Source organism: Lampris incognitus, chromosome 8, assembly GCF_029633865.1.
Source record: "Lampris incognitus isolate fLamInc1 chromosome 8, fLamInc1.hap2, whole genome shotgun sequence".
Classification (NCBI taxonomy): Eukaryota; Metazoa; Chordata; class Actinopteri; order Lampriformes; family Lampridae; genus Lampris; species Lampris incognitus.
Window position 1 is genome coordinate 17,516,311 of NC_079218.1, and position 16,700 is coordinate 17,533,010.

General features: G+C 44.1%; 1 protein-coding gene across 7 annotated transcripts in view; it reads right to left on the reverse strand.

The window, feature by feature from the left end:
* The window catches only part of ltbp3 (latent transforming growth factor beta binding protein 3), a 57,537-nt gene that overhangs the window by 30,161 nt on the left and 10,676 nt on the right, over positions 1 to 16,700 (reverse strand). For all 7 annotated transcript variants that reach the window (XM_056284167.1, XM_056284163.1, XM_056284166.1 and 4 more), the window contains exons 2-4: positions 713 to 991; positions 389 to 552; positions 160 to 265 (exon numbers count right to left, since the gene is read on the reverse strand). In XM_056284167.1, the coding sequence (XP_056140142.1) occupies positions 160 to 265; positions 389 to 552; positions 713 to 991 (549 nt within the window). The remainder of the gene's footprint in view (positions 1 to 159; positions 266 to 388; positions 553 to 712; positions 992 to 16,700) is intronic.

Below are 16,700 nucleotides of genomic sequence, written 5' to 3' on the forward strand. Positions count from 1 at the left end.
AATGGCATTGAGTAAACTGGAAATGGAGGATAAGAGATGCTTGGAAGGCAAAATTAAATCAACTACTGATTGAGGAAGAGAGATAAGCCATGGGAGATACACAAAGACTATGAAAAAACAAACAGACATCTTAACAAATAAGCGCTGCAGCTCACTCACTTGGTAGCTTTGGGCATTGATAGCATTTATTTTGTCCCCATGAATTCCCCACACTTCCACAGCAGTCCTCTTGGTTGGTCAGAACAGGGAGTGGGGTGCTGTTACACTGAAGCATGAGGCATTGAGGGACAGTGAGACAGAAATGTAGGCGATCAGCGTAAAAAAAAAGAAAAAGAAAAAAGATCATTAGTACCGATTTGAAATGTGCTAAAAATGTCAGTACACTCACAGCTTGTTTGGGGGTGGTCTCCTGGAAGCAACGGCCCTTCGGTTTGTGTCTCTGCTGGGCCACGCGCGCCATGGCCTTGTGAGGAGGCTTGGCGTCGGACTGCTCAAGAGGATGAATGATCACGGAGGTGTCCGGGGTGTGGTGGACCCGTAAGTTAATCTGCACTGAAAAGAGAGAAGAGGACAGGGAGAAAAAGGTATGCGTTGGAGAAATGACAGACACGTGTGCCGATGCATGTTTTTTGTCAGTGTTACTCAAAACCAATCAACGAGCAAGAAGCAGAGGCTTTAAATCCTGGTGTCGACTGTGGTGCAGGGTAGATACCTTCTGATGAGTGGTGCCCTCCTTGCACCAGGGGCAGGGTAAAAACTGAGTGTGTTTGTGCCAGCTGGGTACGCCCCATTGCCGTTTGCTCGCCTTGGTTCTGGCTGTCTGGCTTTACTGATACAGGGTAGACAGGCTGCTTGTTGCCACGTGCTGCCTGAGCTTGTTGCATCTGCTGGAGTGGAAACTGGCAGAGCCGACCGGTGAAACCAGACGGACACAGACAGTGAGTCCTGGAGCTGCATACTCCGCCATTCATACACGTCAGTGGACACACAACTGGAAAGACAGGGAGGGGCGAGAGGGAGAGTGGTCACACCAAGCATTACAGATTCTGGAGGTAAATAACCCAAGGCATAAAAATTGACGTGCCTCTTCTGGGTCACACCAAAGGCACAACTTATAAATAACAGGTACTTACACTGAAGAATACATACTACTACTATGGTGATCAATACTGATATAAAATGAATGATGAGAATAAGGACAATACCACAAAAATAGGATAGGAACAGAGGGTAAAACAATGTAACTGCAAAAGATAGGACAAATGTCATAAAAAGCCCCGTCAATAAAAGTGATGAGTGATTATAAAGACTGTTTGAGTACCACCAGCTGAGCCTAAATGCTCCGTCACCTTGAGTGGTAAGCATAGACCTTGGGGTGGCCAGAGATGGCCTTGGGATGTCTGAAAATACGAAGCTGCTCACTGGCTTATAGGGTGTTAAAGGGACATATATGATATGGGTTTATAACAAATCTGCCAGAACTGGAGTGATGTAATTACCTAACAAACAGAATGGGGAAAAAATATCTTTAATATCTGCAAAGCTCATCATCATCGGCGGTCACTCGGGGTCAAGTATGACAGTCCTCCTTCTTGGAAGGATGCCTGCGCGTAACAGCTTTTTATGTGGAGAGGCTGATTTGCCTGCAGCCAGCACATGGTCCTTGCCAGGGGGTGGCCAGAGTCCAATGGCATGTAGAAACAAGACGATTGGGAACCATCCTCTGTTACAGTCTTCATTCACCTTCACGGCTGTTGTGACCTGGACACATCTTCTGCCAGCTCCGCTGTTGAGGTCTTTGTTGGATCGCGCTTTGTCTGGAACCTCCCCCTTGACCTATCCGCCTTGGGTGACCCTACCAGGAGCCAAGCTCCGGACGGCATAGCTCTTGGGATCATTAGTACACACAAGCTTCTCCACCACGGCAAGGTGGCGATCCAGGAGAAAACCTGCAAATGTACCTTTCTGTTGGGCCATACTCCAAACTATCCCCGGGATGACACTGCTGGTTTTCGATGTGCTCGAAACTCATTTTCAGAGTGAGCCTTATATGATTGGGCTGAACTTATCCATGCTTTTAGTTCAGTACATATCATTCTGGAAAACTTCATAAATTTGGCACAACAGAACAGCTCTTGGCATGAACGGAGGCAAATGAAAACCTCATGGACAAATGAACCGCAACACGGTCAAATCAAATCATCTTGGGGCATTAGCAAGCCTCTTTGGCCAGCTGTTAGTGCTGGGCGGCAGGGCCTTTGCTGCACTGGGGAACAGGTCAAGGTAGTGATCTGTTAGACAGCTCTTTTGCTAACATATGGGAAATATCTGGAAGAGAGCTATGGGAAGCCTACTGGTGAGAAAAACACAAGTCGGTGGCATATAGAGTATCCTCCAAAGATTTTTTTTATGGGTTTTCCACTGCGTTTGTTTTAAGTGTGGTTGTTCTTCAATCCCCTGAATCGAACAATCGGCGGAAAAAGAAAGCGGAGCTGTGGGGAAACTGAGAGCAGATAATAGATCCAGAGGACGATGACAGACAGTAGCTGTACTGGATAAGATCCATTTTGACTTTGAATGCAGCAAATAATATGCGCTGCCCGGGGGGACCTCGCTTTGTCGATAAGAATGACCTTCGCCTTTTAACACAACTACTGACTGTGTCCCAGAAGAATAGGTCTATGTTAACAAAACCTCTTCAGGCATTCTTCTTAACTGATTGAAGAGTAACAGAAAAAAATCAAACATTACTTGGAAAATTAGGGGAAAAAAAGGTGTCCTTAACCTTTTGATGGGTAGTGTGTATGTGTCAACAGACACACAAGAAACCTTAATAATAGAGTCCATGTAGAAATCCATTTTGGTGTTGTACTCATGGAAATTGTGGAAGAGGTTTTTGAGATGAGCTTGAAGGGAAAGGAGAGAAGAGAGTAGAGGGGGAGGCACTGAACGTAAAGGAGAAGAGGAGAGAGATCAGAGGAGGGAGGAACGTCGAGGAACGTTTAGCAGAGGAGTGGATGAGGGGAGGAGGAGGAGGCCTCTTTCTGTTGCTGAGCCAAACGTGCACACATGGAAATAATTAGGTGTGGACTGCCAGGGAGTCTAGGCCGCGGCGTAATTAGGGTGACTACATCACTTTAAACACAGCAGGAACATCTTCACCCAGTGAAAGTTAGACCAAAAGAAGAAGAAGAAAAAAAAACTACAAACGACCGATAAAACAACAAAAGGCGGCGGAGTGAAATGTTTGAATCCACGGCGAGGCGGATAGCCGCGTCTTCCACTGCCTGATAATGACACGTGACAGCTGTCTTTAACCATGGGCTTCAGCGCAGGCAGCGACTTGCAGAATCAGCTCAGAAGGCTCAGGCAAGAGTCAGACGAAGGGAGACAGACCAGCCAACGCCATGCAGACTCCTTATGACATATAAACCACTCTCAAATTACCGCTGGTGCAGACTCTGACTCAGTCCCGAGTACTGGAAAAGAGAATGAAAATGGGACCGGGAGAGAAGTGGGGGTTGTAAAATTAGGATCGCAGACACGAGGAGGAGGGAATGGGAGGAAAAACAGATTGAGACAGGGGTGTAACCTCTTTTTTTTTTTTTTTTTTTAGTGATTATACAACCTGGGCTCACACAGACCGGAGAGACAACGTTGTGTAGGCAAAGTAGGCTGAGGAGATGGACTGTCTGGCACGGAGGGTGACTCAGTGAGATCAGAGCTTTTTGCTCACTAGACCACATCACATCACACACACACACACACACGTGTGTGTGTGTGTGTGTGTGTGTGTGTGTGTGTGTGTGTGTGTGTGTGTGTGTGTGTGTGTGTGTGTGTGTGTGTGTGTGTATGGAGGGAGAGGTTGATTCAGCCCTCTTGAATGTCGTGAAATCAAACCAGGATGAGGCCACCGAACACAGCAGCACACAGCTGTCACTTCCAACACATCTTTTTATAGATGGTTTCAATAATATCACCCCTCTCTCTGATCATTTCAATAAACAGCTGGGCGTACAACGAACGCTTGGACACAAATGCTGTATGGCCACTCCTCCCTATGGCCTAAAATTAGTATTTCTTAATATTAAGCCAGGGAAGTTATCCGACACGCACTTGTTAGTATCACTTAATTAATCTAAAGAGCAAGTAAACACTCATTTGTAGCCTACCTCCACCCACTCACATTTGGAAAAAGGCAAAACAGGTTGTATGCGAAGTTTGTTGTTTCAAAAAAAAAAAGAAAAGCTGCAGCTAACAACATCACTAATTGGTCTGCCTGATTTAGGTTTGTCAGTATATCTCTCAGCACTAATAGACAGATGGCCAGACAGAAAGAGACAGCTCTAATAGTACTGTCAATGCTGGTTCTTTGGTACACCTAATCAGGAACATTTTGTCATTTCATTTCATGTACTTGCGCACATGAAATGAAAAAAAAAAGATATTGTCCCCCCAGCCCACAGCAGTGCAACACAGACAAAAACACATATCCAAAAACTACAATAACTATCCAACTATCCATATTCAATCTAAATGCACTACTAAACCCAGAATGTGCTACAGAGCACCACAGGAGGTCATTCCTGCCTGTGGCCATCAGCTCCTCCCTCAGAGTGTCGGACACTCGGAGGAAATGGTCATTGGACTGGCCCTTCGATTTGTTTTACCCTGTCGGGTTTTGTTTGTGCGGTTTGATTTGTGCTGCTGTAGTGCAGTATAGATAGGGTGTCAAGTATGTGCCATGCTTGTTGATATATGTTGTTCTTACTGCTATTTATTATTTTATATTTTGTTTCTATTTGTTTCTGTTTGTCTTGTTTCTATTTGTTTCTATTTTCTTGTTATCTTGTATCTTGTTAGTTTTTTCTCACTAGAGAGTCTGTAATAGAACCCAATTTCCCCTCGGGGACGAATAAAGTATTCTGATTCTGATTCTGATTACATATACGTATATATATCTAAACTAACACACATATCCGAACTAAACAAAACAAATCACTGTCCAAAGGAACGGACGCCAGCCAGGATGACTGTCGGAACTGCCGGTCTGCATGGCCTAGCAGTTAGCTTAGCCTGCCCCGCTTCCACATCCTGTCAGAATGCCCTCAGTGTGTCCTCTTCAGGCGCAGCTCCGGGAAGGGGCCTTGGGCCCCCCAGACGCTGCAGACCAGGCTCCCTCAGCCGATCCAATGCCAGCTCTCCCAGCCAGACACCCTTGACACACCTCCCCGCACTCCACATGACGACATTGAAAACACCACAGCCAACGCCAGGCGAGGCTGCCACCAGACTGCCCTCAGTGTTATCAGAACTGCCAGTCTGCATGGGCTAGCTTAGCCTGCCCCGCTTCCGCATTCTGTCAGACCGCCCTCGGTGTTACCTCCTCGGGCGCAGCTCCAGGCAGGGCCGTGGACCCTGGGCCCACAGGATGCATCAGACCAAGCTCTCCCAGCTATTAAATGAAGACAAAACTTAATGTAAACGTAGACAAAGACATTGTATGAACAGTACTGGGTGAAGCCACCGCAAACGTGAATTCTCGCTGACATCTTTCCACACCAGAAGCAGAAGATAATATGAACGGACCCATTTTTATCAGCTCCAGCTGTGTTTATCCTGCTATGCTAACATCACAGAGTACCAAGACCAGCCTAGCATGTTTTAACCTTAGGATGGATTTCAACCTGTTGATATCAGCAAACTCACTAAAATGGTCTAGGGTTACTGTATAGGAAATTTCAATATGCTTGTTTTTTAAATTCAAAATGATTGATTTAACATATTATCCAAAATATAATTCATTCAAATTATACTCAAACAATGTCTTTCTGGAGTCACCCAAGTGTTGGTTACTGTTAATCGCCAATCTGAACCATCACTCAGTGGTCGGGAACCTATGGCTCGCGAGCCATATATGGCTCTTCCGGTGACGGCATATGGCTCCCAGACAATTTTGAGTTGAAAAATGATTAAAAAAAAAATCCGTTTGGAACTGATTTTAAAATACTTGTGATATTTCTTAATAATACTGTGTCATTTTAAAGTAAAGAGAAATTAGTTTTGAAGATGAATTTCACGGGTCACCCGTGGGTCGGGTCAGGAACCAATGGCTCGCGAGCATGTCCGGGTCATTGTAAAGGTGAAGAAATCAATTTTATCAGATAGCCAACTAGTTTATCCGCTTCAACCCTTGTAACGGAAAAGATGGCGAAAAGAAAAAAAGACGATGATTACCGTGCATTCCAGGCTGCGTGGACAGAGGAATTTGCATTTGTGGAGAGAGCAGGATCTGCGGTATGTCTAATATGCGATGATAAAATTGCATCGATGAAACGGTCAAATATAAAGCGGCACTTCGATACGCACCATGCTTCATTTGCATCGAAATATCCAGCGGGGGACAGCAGGAAAAGGGCATGCGAGGAGCTACAGCGGAGAGTGCAGACGAGTCAGCAGCAACTACGTGTGTGGACCAAGCAAGGTGACGGGAATTCCGCTAGCTTTGCGGGGGCTTTGGCAATAGTAAGGAATGGAAAGTCATTCACAGATGGCGAGTATGCCAAAACATTCATGCTTGATGTGGCCAATGAACTGCTTGATGACTTCCCAAATAAAGACAAGATAATCAAACGAATAAAAGACATGCCCCTGTCAGCAAGAACTGTGCACGATCGTAGCATCATGATGGCAAATCAAGTCGAGGAGTCTTGCGCGACAGCGAGCAGAGCTGGCGAGGGAACACAAGTGGACAGAAATGAAAAATCTTCAACCTGAAGACCAGCTGATTCTTAAAACTTGGAACGAGCTTCCTGTGACATACCACACAATGCAGCGTGTGAGTATTGCCGTATTGACCATGTTTGGCTCTACATATGCATGTGAGCAGTCATTCTCGCATATGAGGAACATTAAGACCAACCTACGCTCACGTTTAACTGATGGAAGCCTCAACGCCTGCATGAAGCTCAACCTCACCACGTATGAACCAGACTACAAGGCCATCAGCAAAACCATGCAGCACCAGAAGTCGCATTAAAAGTAACACATATTTAATTTATTATACGTTAAAAATACTATATGGCTCTCAATGAAATATATTTAGAAATATTTGGCTTTTATGGCTCTCCCAGTCAAAAAGGTTCCCGACCCCTGACCTATATCATACATTAATGTCCAGTTAGTGTTTTTCCCATTTTTACTTACTGGCCAGCTCGGAGGAAATGAGAGATGGGACTGGTGAGGTGTGTGGAACCAAACACATCTCCATCTCTTATTCATCAAAATTACGCATAAATAATCCAGAAAGAAATCATTTAATTAAAACAATTTAGGTTAGGATGAACGATTAAACATCAAGACAGTTTCTATTTTATTTCATTCACTTCTGCACAAACTTTCTCTTACAGGGTAGGGTTGGAACTTGATCTCTATAATGCTCTTTAATGAGTGGGATTAACCCCCTTGTGGAGAAGGCAATTGATCAAAGGACTGATACAGGACCAGACCAAAGCATCTTACATGCAAAAGGCCATCCATCTGACAGTCACTCTGTCATTGCAAAGTAGAATCTAAATCCAGAAACGATGTGAGAGCACTGTCGATTGTATATTACCATCACTGTAGAGTTGGTTTTTAAAACAGCTCTTTGCATTAGTTCATATACGTGATGTCTGGCTACCAATTCCTCCTTTGAATGAAGTAACACCAGTGAGTTTTCTAAGTTGTTTTACTCATCTTCTGTACATTTGTTTTTCTTGTATCAACCAGCAATCAATAGACATATCATACTACATCCATTACATCACTAAACAATTGGTTCAGTAACACCAGTGTACCATTCATACAGAATGTACCCTACTCCTACTATACCTGGAACAGACTTGGAAAATTCGCTATCACTGCTATGTTTATGCTGCAAAATGTTTAATGCCTCTTGAATGGAAAGGGAAATAAGGTTGTCTCTCGTTTAAAGGAGGATGTGCACAGGCTGCCATTGGAGCTCAAGAAAAAAAACTGAATTTCTTACCAGTTGTACTGACATGGCTGTTGAACAGGTTAAATGAATTGTGGACCTAAACTCCTCCACTTCCATGGAAACGATGTTCCAGACATACATCTGAACCAGTTCCATACAGTGGAGTGTGGTGGCCTGGCTCCAGCCGGAGCACTCTCTGATCCGATGTCTCTTGAAACAACAGTTGCCTGGCTTCCCTCTACTTATGCAGCCTGTGCTCCCCATCCTGCAGCGGGTGTGGTGAACCACCCCTTGGTTCAGGCAGCAGCAGAGCATGAGACACTGCACTGTACAACTCCCTTGGCTGCTGACCACTGGACCCTGGTTCGGAACAGAAACCGACACAGGCACGCTTCCCATCCACTGGCCTGAGAGCTGCAGCTGAGCAACAGGTTTACTGTCCTGGATGAATTTAGCAGCTCCATCTCCTCACCGCTGGAGCGCTCTCCTTACCATCCAGCAGGGGATGTCGCTGCAAAGCTTGCCAAGCAGACAGGCTAGTAATCCAGTACATGATCACCCCTGTTGCAGGCGTTCACCAGCTGCCTTCCCCTTCTACCTTGATTGTAGGTGACTCCATTGTCAAAAGTGTTAAGAAGAGATTGGCAATAACCTGTTGCTTCTCAGGTGCAAACATTCGGGCTATAACAAATAAACTCCCAACAATTCTTAACACTCATCCACATGCAGAAGCTGTTATTATCTGTGTTGGTACGGCTTACATTCTCCTTCTGCAGTCAGAGCTACTGAAGCAGAACTTCTGTAATTTGTTACACGTTGTTAAATAGTCAAATAGATATGTGCTAATCTCCGGTCATCTCTCCACAATCAACCAAGGCATGGGATTATTTTTCCAATTCCTGAGTTTGAACACCTGGTTAAAAACTACATGTCAAAGCCTTCAGCTGAACTTTGTGGACAATTTTAATCTATTCTGGACTTGCCGAGACTTTTGTTTTAAAGAGATGGTCTCCAACCCAATTTTTTGGGGTCACGTATGCTCACAGCAAATTGGTTTTATAGCCTAAACTGCCAGAAACAAATGGAGGTGTGCGCCTCTATATGATGTCCATTCAGCCCAAGCCCTTTAACTCATGGCGTCGATTATTCCAGTTCTCACAGTAAATTCTCCAAAGGGTTTGGGCTATGTTCTACACACACTGCACTCCCCCTACACAGGCCAGTATAACGGTATGAATAACAACTAAAAATATTACCAGATTATATTCCCACTAGTATGGCCACACTACTGCTTCCAATGCATGTAATCTGATCCATATTTCATCCAATCACAGGGAATCGATTCTGCATACTCCCCGGGCAGCACCTCTCACAAAAATTGTACTTTTAAATGTCAGATCACTCGCCAACAAGTCCTTTATTTAAATGGTTTTATTTTAACCCATGAACTAGATTTCTTATTTCTCACCTAAACCTGGCAAAGACCTGGTGAAATCAGCTCTTTTAAAAACTTTTAAAACCCCGTCTGCCAGAAAACTATTCCAGGTCCATTACCCCTCTCACTTCCAGGCAGTTCTCAGACGCCTTCTCCTCTGCTCTTATTAATGCTCCCCCTGCTGGTCTTGGCACAGAAGAATTGGTCACAATATTCAATTGCACTTGCGCTAACATTCTCGACTCAATTTCCCCTTTTTCTTCAAGGCCTCCCCGTTAGCGAGCGTTGCCAGCACCATCAGGATGACATGCTTGCCAAACAAGTCTCCTCCAGTTCTTTCTGTCCTGAGCTGATCTTGTTGCCTCCGATATTTTCAGACTAAGCCGTTCTTTGATGTCATCATGATACTGCCTTTTTGGTCAGCCTCTCTTGCGCTTTGCTGGTGTAGTTCCCAAAATCGCTGTCTTTGTTAATTTACTTCCACCTGGACGACAGGTATGCCCAAAGAATGATAGCTTTCTTTTCATTATATGTGCCATTAGTCCTCTTTTTGTTCCTAATTCATTAAGGATGCTCGCATTCATTCGTTTCTCTGTCCAACTTATTCGAAGCATCCTACGATAAAGCCACATTTTGGCAACCTCAATCCTGTTTACCATCGCTTTCTTCAATGCCCAACTTTCAGTTCCGTATGACAACACTGGCCAGACAAGTGATTTAAGTAGACTGACTTTCACTTCTTTTCTTATCCCCCTATCTTTCCATATTGGTACCATCTCCACCATTCTTTTCTTTGCTAGGGTAATTCTGATTTTTATGTCATCCATACAATCACTGTCATTTTTCTTAACTGAACCCAAGTATTTGAAGCTCTCTAGGTATTCTACATCTTGTCCATCTACTGAGATTGCAATATCTGATTCACCCACTTTCATGCACTTCGTCGTTTTCACATTCAAACTGAGCAGCCTCTTTTCCCTGCCTCATTTACTCTACTCAACATTTCATTTGGATATTGTTGTCCATCAGCTGCTAGTACCGTGTCATCTGCAAATCTAAGATTGCTTATCTTATAACCACCTATGCTCACTCCATATTCATCTATATCTGCCTCACGCACTTGTTCTGTGTATAGTGTGAATAAGCGTGGTGATACAATGCAACCTTGAAAATGCAAGGGGTGCAATTTCCCCTTACAAAGTTAGAAAAGATAAAATCAAAGCTCAGCCTTGGTTTAACTCCATAACCCATGTGGCTAGGCAAGAATGCGGTAGAGCAGAGCATAAATGGAAAAAAGATAAACTCCAAGTGTCTTAACAGCATCTGAGATACTGTCTGGCTAAATACTACCAGTGTGTCAAAGCAGAAAGATCCAAATATTTTTCTGATATCATCTTCAAATATGCCCATAGAACCAAAGTTTTGTTTAATACAATAAATACAGTACTCAAAGCTGCAGTCACAAATTGCCATGAAACAACACCAGATACCTGTGAATATTTCCCAAGATTATTTTTTTTAGCAAAACTGACATGCTAGGATCTAACATCTGACCACCCTCTTATGATCTGTCAGAGTTTAGCTCATGCCCATCGGTTCTCATCAACGTTGAATTCATTTCTCTGTCCTCTTTGACACATTATCTCACATATGAAACCTAGTGCATGTCCCTTAGACATTATTCCCTCATGCCTCCTTAAGGAAGTGCTGGACACTGTTGGGCTAGTATTTTATCAATAATAAATAGCTCCCTAGTAAATGGCCATGTCCCAGCTTGCTTTAAACATGCTGTATAATGGCAAAATTTAGACTTACACTTTTGTTGAACTTCTGCTATTAGAGACCATCCGTTTATCCTGTACTTGCACTTTTGTTGAACTTCTGTTATTAGAAACCACTTTGAGCCACGACCTATATATCCAAACGCAAACGAAGAACTGGTCTGGACTGGCTTTCTACCTAAGGTGTAACCATGAGACATTCCGTTTGCCTTTCTCCCTTTCCTGTTTTCTGTGTATAAACATGGCTGCGGGACTACCCCTCTTTGAGCTTCTTTGACAGACTGCATAGCACTCTGTTACGATGTTGCTCCTTCTTGCAAGAATTAAATTCAGAAAGACAACTCTGCCTCATTTGTCTGTTATTTCAATTCTCACCAGAGACCTTGCAAGGACAAAATATTTTTTTTCCACAACAACTTGGTGTCAAAAGTGGTATCCATTGAGTGATCCGTCTGGGACGAAGGCGGACAGTGGCTGGCCACCCTGGGAAGAGACTTCCAGCTTCAACTCGGCATTACGAGACACGAGGGCTGGCTGCCGGACGCCCTGGACCGTCACCACTGGGGTTCCACGAACTCAATTTATAACTGAATTAGATACTTGGTGAGTTTTGAAATTTCACATAATTTCGCACCCAGGCTCATCATATTTGTCCATAACGATCGAGGGCCATTTCTAAATCCGGGACTTAGAACAAGACAATTGCTTTCAGATCGGTTGTGCCGTAAAACGAACTGACAATTACTTTCAGATCGGTTGTGCCGTAAACAAACTAATCCCTTACAGAGATGTCTGTATTGTAAGAGAACTATGCACAGGTTCCTCATCCGGGATGGTGAATAAAGAAACAAAGGAGGTTGGACCTCTTGAGGGCCCAATCGTGGATATTATGAGGAATAAATGGGGCGAAAAAAGTGTGAGTTGTCTATCAACATGGGTAAAGAAATTTGAATCCCCAGAGGGAGGATCATTGAGTAAGAAAAGACTCAATGAATTAGAAGTGAAGCTGAAGGAAAAAGAACGTGAACTGAGAAAGAAAAAGAAAGCGTCAGTGAAGGATTTAGAAGACATAGAGAATGTTTGAATATGTGGAAAAAGGAAGCAGAGAAAGGTAGAAGTTACAGAAAGAACTACCTGGTTCAAAAGAAAAAAAAGTAGTAATACACAGAATGGTTATACACATGAAACCCAAACCCCATACTCACACACCTCTTCTCTGTACCCACAGTTGACGGTGCTGAAGCTGGATCCTGACCTTGACGCCTGCCCACCAATCCGTCACCAAGCCCCAGACCAACCCCCACCACCACCATACCCACATCTTCAGGCTCTGCCGGAACCCCAACACCCTCCGCCCGAACCCAGATCGGTTGCCCAACCATCAGCACCATGGGCATCTGGGTATCCAGCGGACTCCTCTGTCCCGACTCCGCCCCAATTACCAGGTCCTTCGTTTGGTGCAGACGAAGAGGAACCCCCTAGCTTTTCTCCCATTGCCAACAGAACCCGTCAACATCAGCATGGACCAATTCTCAACTTGCCCATGGTGAAAGTTGCTGGCCCTGATGGGCCGATGCTGGTGTTTCGATCATGGACATCAACGGACATCACGGCAGCCGCCCAACACCTCCCCGATCCTGTCACTTCAGGTCAACAGTTCGGTGAGCAACTGGAGATTTTCTGCAACGAGTTCAGACCAACCATCTCTGAGTTTAAAGGACTGTTGATCTCCAGAATGAAACCAACTGACTGGCAGAAGATCGCCGGGAAGTTTCCATTAGAAGACCTTCGGTCACGTCAGCTGTCATTCACCCTCTGATCAAAAAACCTAACTTAGACCTGTCTGTTCCTAATAATTACTGACCAATCTCAAAGCTCTCATTTTAAGCCAGAATTCTTGAAAAGGTAGTTTTCTCTCAACCCATCTCCTTCTTGGACAATTTCAGCATACTGGATAAGTTTCAATTAGGTTTTAGGATGCACCATAGCACAGAGTCCACTCTCCTGAGGGTGACAAATTATTTGTTCTTGCATTTAGTTTCTGGAAATAACATTTTTTTAATTCTTTGAAATCTCATCTGCTTTTGACACTGTCGATCACTCCATGCTGTTGGACCACCTTAAGCATGTTCTTGGCATTCAGGGACAGGCCCTTCAGTGGTTTGCTTCCTACATCCAAGACCAGTCAGTCTCTGTTAGAATTGATAATGTCGCCTCTTCCTCCACATCCATCACCTGTAGAGTACCACAAGGGTCCATTTTAGGCCCTATTTTAGTTTCCCTATATATGCTTCATTATATCAATAATGCTCAGCTGTACCTCCCGCTGAAATCTTGTGATCCATTCAGTGTTAACTCCCTTCTAAATTGCGTTTAGGATGTAAAATCTTGGATGGCAAAAAAAACTTCCTTCAGCTAAACCATAATAAAACTGAGGTCTTAATCTTTGGCCCTGCAGACAACTCCACAACTACAATCAATGCCCTTAGGCCTCTGTCATTGAATGTAAAGTCCCATGCAAGAAATCTTGGTGTTATTTTTTGATCTGGTTTAAAATTTGTTAAACAAATCAGTCCTGTTGTCAGCATTGGCTTCTTTCATCAAAGATCAATTGCAAAATGAAAATCATTCCTATCTGTTAAAGATTTGGAGACTATAATTCATGCTTTTGTTTCTTCTCACCTCAACTGCTGCAATTCCCTTTATGTAGGAATCAGTCAGTCAGCCCTATCTTGCCTACAGCTGGTTCAACATGCAGCAGTGAGACTCCTCACTGATACCAAGAAGAAAGACCACATCTCCCCTGTACTGGACTCCCTTCACTGGTTGCCAGTGAAGTTCAGAAATGATTTTAAGATTCTTTTGTTTTATTTTTAAAGCATTGCATAGACTGGCACAAAGTTACATCTCAGAACTGCTCATCCCCCATTCCACCTCTAGACTCCTTATATCTGCTGACCAATCACTGCTCTTCATTCCATGCACCCAGTTAAAAACCAAAGGCAGGGGGCATCCAGGTAGCATAGCAGTCTATTCCATTGCCTACCAACACAGGGATCACCAGTTCGAGTCCCCGTGTTACCTCCGGCTTGGTTGGGCATCCCTACACACACAATTGGCTGTGTCTGCGGGTGGGAAGCTGGATGTGGGTATGTGTCCTGGTCACTGCACTAGAGCCTCCTCTGGTCAGTTGGGGTACCTGTTCAGGGGGGAGGGGAAACTGGGGGGAGTAGCGTGGTCCACCCACACGCTACATCCCCTGGCGAAACTCCTCACTGTTAGGTGAAAAGAAGCAGCTGGCGACTCCACATGTATCGGAGGAAGCATGTGGTAGTCTGCAGCCCTCCCTGGCTTGGCAGAGGGGGTGGAGCAGTGACCAGGACAGCTCAGAAAATACTGTAATTGGCCAAGTACAATTGGGGAGGGAAAAAAGGGGGGAGGATCCAAAAAACCCACACAACAAAAAAAAAAAACAACAAAAAACAAAGGCAATTGAGCATTTTCTATTGCTGGCCCTAAATTGTGGAATAGTTTGCCAATAATAATTAGATCTTCCCCCTCCATCAATATTTTTAAAACCCATCTAGAGACCCATCTCTTTTCTTTATCCTCTTAACTGTCACCATGACATGCCTGACCACTCTGGCTTTTATTCATATTTTATTTGTTGTTTGTGCAGTGCTGTTTTTTCTATGATATTACAAAGACGCTATGCTTTTTTAATTTTACTCATGTCCTTATGTCCGTGTTTTTATTTGATAATTCCTGTGTTTATATTTGATCATTTCTGTGTTTTTGTTCGATTGTAATCATTTTAATCTCTTTGTAAAGCACTCTGGTCAATATCTGTTGTTTTTAAATGTGCTCTATGGATAAAACTGACTTGACTATATTCTGATTCATGTCATCTCTATTAAAGTTAGTTGTCTGACCACGCTAAACTGACTGACAAACTATCAAATGTTTTACTGATTAATTTGTGTCATTAAGGTTGGGGTTTTTTTTCAACTGAAAAAGTTGTATTAGAAAATTTTGTTATTTACTGATAAAAGTTGAATCAATCATGTCATGTTGCAATTCCTCATGTTCACATCTGCTCTCTCCATCTGAAGCTTGGCTGTTCAGGAAAGACAACTGTAGGTGTAGATGACCCATGGACTAATGCTTTCTGCAGAGGTTGTACATGTGTGTATGAATGTGTGAGATGTTTGTGGTGTGTGTGTGTGTGTGTGTGTGTGTGTGTGTGTGTGTGTGTTTGCAGAGGGACTGGTGGTACTGATGCTATTGTTATTAACTGGGGGGTGTACCTCCTCCTAGAGAACCATCAGGGTTAGGTGACTATTCCACATTGCGCAGTGACAGAGCATGAAGATTTAGGACTGGAATCACAATGCAGAGTCTATTTTGGAGTGGACTTTACCTTTAAAGATTCACCTTGTGAGTTCATCAGCAGGATTTATGCCCTGTAATCAATCATTCAGGGCATGATTTTGCTCGCGTCCTTAACATTGAATATTGAAACCCATTCAGCAGACAGGCAGTCACTCTGCATCATGCCACACCTTTGTCATTATGGATCTAAGACATGCCTGTGACTTCAAAGAAGTATGTTATTAGAAATATTGACATGGGGTGTCCGGGTCTGTTAGGTCTAGCGGTCTGTTCCGTTGACTACCAACACGGGGATCACCGGCTCGAATCATCGCGTTACCTCCAGCTTGGTCGGGCGTCCCTACAAACACAAATGGCCGTATCTGCGGGTGGTAAGCTAGATGTGGGTATGTGTCCTGGTCTCTGCACTTGCACCTCCTCTGGTCGGTTGGGGCGCCTGTTCAGGGGGGAAGGGGGAACTGGGGGGAATAGCGTGATCCTCCCTTGTGCTACATCCCCCTGGTGAAACTCCTCACTGTCAGGTGAAAAGAAGCGGCTGGCGACCCCACATATATCGGAGGAGGCATGTGGTAGTCTGCAGCCCTCCCCGGATCGGCAGAGGGGGTGGAGCAGTGACCGGGACGGCTCAGAGAGTGGGGTGATTGGCCAGGTACAATTGGGGAGAAAAGGGGGGGTAATTAATAAATAAATAATGCACATAAATACATAAGTGCTATTTAGAGGCATGAACTATGAGAAGCATGAGCAGGGCCCTGGCTGCGGGTTGCAGATGGGAGGAGGTGGTGGGGGATGGGTTTATGGATGTCAAAAACGATCACCAATCCAAAAACCACATAGTACTCGTTTTCCCTCTACACCCTTTAGACCTATCAAAATTTGTGCGAAAAACTGTTACACAGTTCATAAGTATGCCATATAATTCAACTGAATGAATTTTCCCATAGAGAACCTACGTCACTAAAAAGTTGACTCGATTTTTTTTTTTAATATGGTTTTGGATCTGCTCTTTGAACAATGAAAATGTACTTTTTTGCCTTCGCTGCCACAGCTTTGAAATCTGATGTAATGCAGATGACTGACTTGCAGCAAGCGCTGAGCTGAAGTCGGGAAATAG